Genomic DNA, 4,662 nt, shown 5'->3' with positions numbered 1-4,662 from the left:
TCTTCGATATGAACCAAACACCCGGAATTCGTTGCCAATAGCCAGCCCCAAACGTTGATTGAGAAACGGTCGCTGCTTTGGACCTCGGCGATGTAAGGCTCATTGTAGCGCGTGTAGGCAGGTCTCCTCGCCCTTATCTTTATAACATTACAGAAATATAGATATTTGAATACTCAAGTCCACTGATAATTATATTAATAGACTATGTTGATCTTATTCTGTCATTCATCTCATTGCTTCCTCTCAATAAATGAAATTACCTGCCCATTATGTCCGACGACGAAACTTTTCTCGTCCGTGAAAACTACTCTTTCCCACTGCTCTAGTGTCCAATTTAAATGTAAACGAGAAAATTCCAGCCTCCCTCGTCAGTTCATGGCGCTCAACTTTTCTTTAGGACACGCGATCCTTCCATGAAGGCCTTGATTTGCCAAGGCTCTTCGTACGGTCCTCACACTTGTCTGCAGCTCAAGTTCCGTTCTAACAAGCCGCGATGTTACAAATGGCTGTGCCCTACTTGTCCTACCAATTAGTCGAACTTCTTTATATGTTAAATCCCTTGGTCGTCCTCCTCTTTGCCTATCAGCTCCACCGTTAAACTCGTTATTTCTGTCACGGTCAATCCAAGTAGCCACTGTCGTAGGTGAAACATTTAACTGCCGAGCGATTTTGCGATTACAAAAACCTTGCTCATGAAGTTCAACAATTTGACGACGAATTAATACTCTATCAGCCATTTTACTTGTTCGGAGAATATGAAAATTAAGTGATAAAAAGAGTGGTTTGCGGTCCCTTTTATATAGTAAACGTGGAATAGGTGAAAATATTTTTTCGTCGAGTGGAAGGTAAAAATTAGTTTTTGGATGAAAATAGACATTCTTAAAAACTTAATTTAACGATGGAGGTGATAGGCAAAGAATTTGACAACCAAAGATTTGACGTCCGAGAAGTTTTTTTAAGCGTGATACTTGTGAGCAACTTCAAATAAGTTTAAAACCGTAAGATGAACTTTGGTGAGACAGGGTCTTTTTGAACGCTTCGCGTGGCACTTAAGAAACGTGAAGTTTCTTTTCTCTAAAAGTCTAAAGAGGCTTCAATTTGGAATAGAGCAGGGTTGTTGATTTTTTTGATTTTTCAAATAAAACCAAAAAAAATGGATTTTTTTTATTTAAATCGGATTTTTTTTATTTTAATTGATTTATTTTATTTTTATTGAACTACTAGATAGTAAATTAGCAACATGAAAAGTCTTGAGTCAAAATTAACCAAAAGCAAAATAATCATGAAATTTAAGCAGCTATTGGATATTGTTGCTATTCAAATGCTTGTATAAAAAGACTAGCTTGACCGCTATTTCATTTCTTAGCCTATCCAGCACTGAAGTTCTGGGAAAAACTTAAACTGAAATATAACAACACTATGATTTTTTTTAATTATAGGTCTTTTCTAGTTAAGTTTCTTCTCGAGTTTCTTAACCTACTTCTTGGAATCTTAGAAGACATTTTTTTAAAAATAAAAATATATTCTTGATTTTAATCAAAGGATTTTTTTAAAAAAATCGCTTGATTAAAATCAAACAACCCTGGAACAGAGCACACAACTTAGACACTCGAGCAAATAGAATGTGTAGTCTTTACGAATAAAAAACGTTTCGTCGTCGGACACGATGGCCAGGTAAATTTATCTACGATGTTTGTGCACCAATTTATGCCCATCCACTCGAGCACTCGAAAGGCTTAATGTGATTTAGTATGGTAAAAGTCTTAAAACGGAAGTTAAAGAGTATCATTTTTTACAACTCAAATAATAGAATTTTTATGTTACCTTTCATAATTTCTCTATTAGGTGATGAAATGATCTTCAAAAAGCTGTGATATCAAATTATGAATGGTTTTAGCATTTTTCAAATATTATAAATTTTATTACGCGTTATTATTGCTATTTTAGAGGAAACCTTTTCGTATATTTCTATGTAAATATTGTAATAATATTGTAAAATATAATGTTTACCAAAAGTTCTACGGCTAAAAAATTTAAAAATCAATTTCTATTTATGTAAAAAGACGGATCTCAGTCTGTTTTTCCTTCCAAGGGTTTTTATCCTACTGGGAACCATAGGAGCATGGATAAAGAGTTCGCGTGAGGAAATTTGTTTATACGCTATAGGATAGGCAACTCCCCTATTTCTGACGACAGCATATTCTGTATAATCTGATTCAGCTTTGGTTGTGAGCACGCGCAAAGCTGGGTCTCTATGTAACGTAGCTTTGTGCGTGATGGCAAGAGACGAAGAAAATTATGATTCTCTGGATTTAAAATATCCGCGAGTTTTAGCTGAAATGTATGGGCGGAAATTCTAGTAGGCTTCGAAAAAAGTTGAAGTGCCTCGGCTGTCGAGTGTCGACTTCATAGTCGAGCCAGTGACTTTTAAAATTTCAAGAAATACTAATTTAGACTATTAGAGAAGGATGTTAGAGTTAGTATTATAAATATTTATTATGTTTCTAAATCTTTTGGGAATCTCAAGAAATAATTTTCGCTATTTTTAATAGCACAACGTTCCTTGATAATGTTTGAAGGACCCACCAATTGATTACATACGACTATGCATGTATTTGAAACTAAAGCCTACAGGTCCGTGCATTTGAGATAAAAATCTCGCGGATATTTATAATCCTTTTTTTTTTCTTCGGCTCTTGTCAGCACGCACACAGCTACATAACATAGAGACCTAGCTTTGCGCGTGCTAACAACCGAAGCTGAAAATAGAGTATATACAGAATAAGCTGCTGTCGGAGATAGGGGAGTTGCCTATCCTATAGCGTGAAAACGAATTTCCTCGCGCGCATTCTTTATCCAAAACAGAAGGTTGAAATTTGGCAAAGAGTTTCCTGAGACCCCGTGAATGGTATGAGTAATTCTAAAACTCCCACAAGTGTTCTTTCAGTGGTTGAACTTATTTTTTCTCTTGAAATGAATGAAAGTCAACGAATTAATTAGAAATAGTCCAATGCATGATCTATTTCATTACCGGATTGCTGAAGTGTTTCGGATTATATTGATATTGTATTTTTTCTATGATGGGGATAATTATCGGGGATTTTTCACTTTTCTCGGATAGGATTAACAACCGAGGATTTTGTCTGGGGATGGGGGATTTTGTACAATTTCAGTAATGGGAGATTATGCCTGGGGTTCTTTGTCTTGGAAGTGTTTAGTCCGTATACCCATGTGAATCGATAAAACCTAAAAGCTATTTTTCAGTTCTTATATGTAAATCGAGATATTGAACAGTGTTTGAACACACTCCAGCTGTTTTTACGTCAATCAATCCTATATCGCTGTTTTTGCATAAGTAAATAAACTGTCGTAAGTATACCAATACAGAAATTAGTACTGGAAGACCAATAAATCAAACCCATGTTCTACAATGCCCTCTATACCATTTGTTACTCAAATTTCAAAGACACCACTAATCTAAGACATCGAGTTTTTTTACATTGGGAATTTCAATTTAAATCTTAAGGACGTCTAGGAAAGGTCAGACACTTTTAGGCCTGACATCTATAAAACCATTCGTTATAATTTGAAAATATTCATGATGCATTTTTTCTCTATATATTCATGGAGAATTTTTTTTCAAATATTCTAGATGGATTTTTCTAAATATTCATGTTAGATTTTTTCTTAGTTATCATGATTGATTTTTCTAAATTTTCATGGTTAATTTTTCTAAATTTTCATGATTAAATTCTTGAAAATATTCATGATGAGATTCTTAAAAATGTTCATGATCAAATTTTCAAAAATATTCATGATTAAATTTTTGCAAACACTCATGATAAAATTCCTGGATATTTTCATTAGTGTTTTTTGCTCCGTGTGGGATGACGAGCTAGGGTTTACAATAAACCTTACAGCTCCGGGTAATAGTAGTTGGACATGAAGGGAGGAGGGTTCGGGACTAAATATTAAATTTTGAGGAATTTTCTTAGTCCTAGTTTAAAAGCAGGTAATGAGGAGGCCAAAACCAGATCAGAGGGGAGAGAGTTCCAGATGGGAATAACCCGCCGAAAAAAGGAGTACTTCATGGGGTCTTTACAGGATGAGGGTAGGAAAAGTTTACGCCTATGCCCTCGGGTATTGTGAGTTGCTGGAGGAGGATACCTAAAAAGAATTTGATCTACACGGGAAAGAATCGAAATAAGCTAACTAGATCTAGGTAAGTACGTCGGGATGCGAGAGGCGACCAATTTAGAGCAGATAATCGCGCCCCACGTGGTAATTTACGAAGATGAAGGGGGATTTTTGAGGCCCTGGCCTGTATTTTATTTAATAAATTTATATCAGCAACGCGATATGGATTCCATATTTGGCTGCCAAATTCGATAACAGGGAGGAGCCTGGTTAGCAGCTTATTTGAAATTTTTGGAAAATTTGCTCTAATAGTTGCAAGGAGACCCGTGGCACGACGGTACGTTTTGCTAATATGCGCGTGGAAGGTGAGGTCATGTGTGACCTGGATGCCTAAGTCCCGACATTCGTTAACACGTTGAATGTTTGTTCCGGCTAGGTAGTACGGGGATGGTAATGCAGGGTTAGCTTTGGTACGCGCAATTGATAGTACCATAGATTTTTGACTGTTGAAGGTTAGACCATTAT

At 35.9% G+C, this 4,662-nt stretch overlaps 1 protein-coding gene across 1 annotated transcript; it reads right to left on the bottom strand.

Moving 5' to 3' along the window:
* Window positions 1-368: 368 nt before the first annotated feature.
* LOC149677727 (uncharacterized) lies at window positions 369-737 on the bottom strand. Its single transcript, XM_089837393.1, has one exon. It carries the CDS (start codon window positions 735-737, stop codon window positions 369-371), a length of 369 nt encoding a protein of 122 aa, XP_089693519.1.
* Between the last annotated feature and the right edge of the window lie 3,925 nt (window positions 738-4,662).

Source organism: Phalangium opilio, unplaced genomic scaffold, assembly GCF_054372755.1.
Source record: "Phalangium opilio isolate 3A_F unplaced genomic scaffold, DU_Popi_V2 ptg000043l_1, whole genome shotgun sequence".
Classification (NCBI taxonomy): domain Eukaryota; kingdom Metazoa; phylum Arthropoda; class Arachnida; order Opiliones; family Phalangiidae; genus Phalangium; species Phalangium opilio.
This window is presented reverse-complemented; position numbering and strand designations above follow the sequence as displayed.

Excerpts from the sequence above, each read along its gene's own strand:
- LOC149677727 (XM_089837393.1), bottom strand. The coding sequence starts at position 737 with ATGGCTGATAGAGTATTAATTCGTCGTCAAATTGTTGAACTTCATGAG.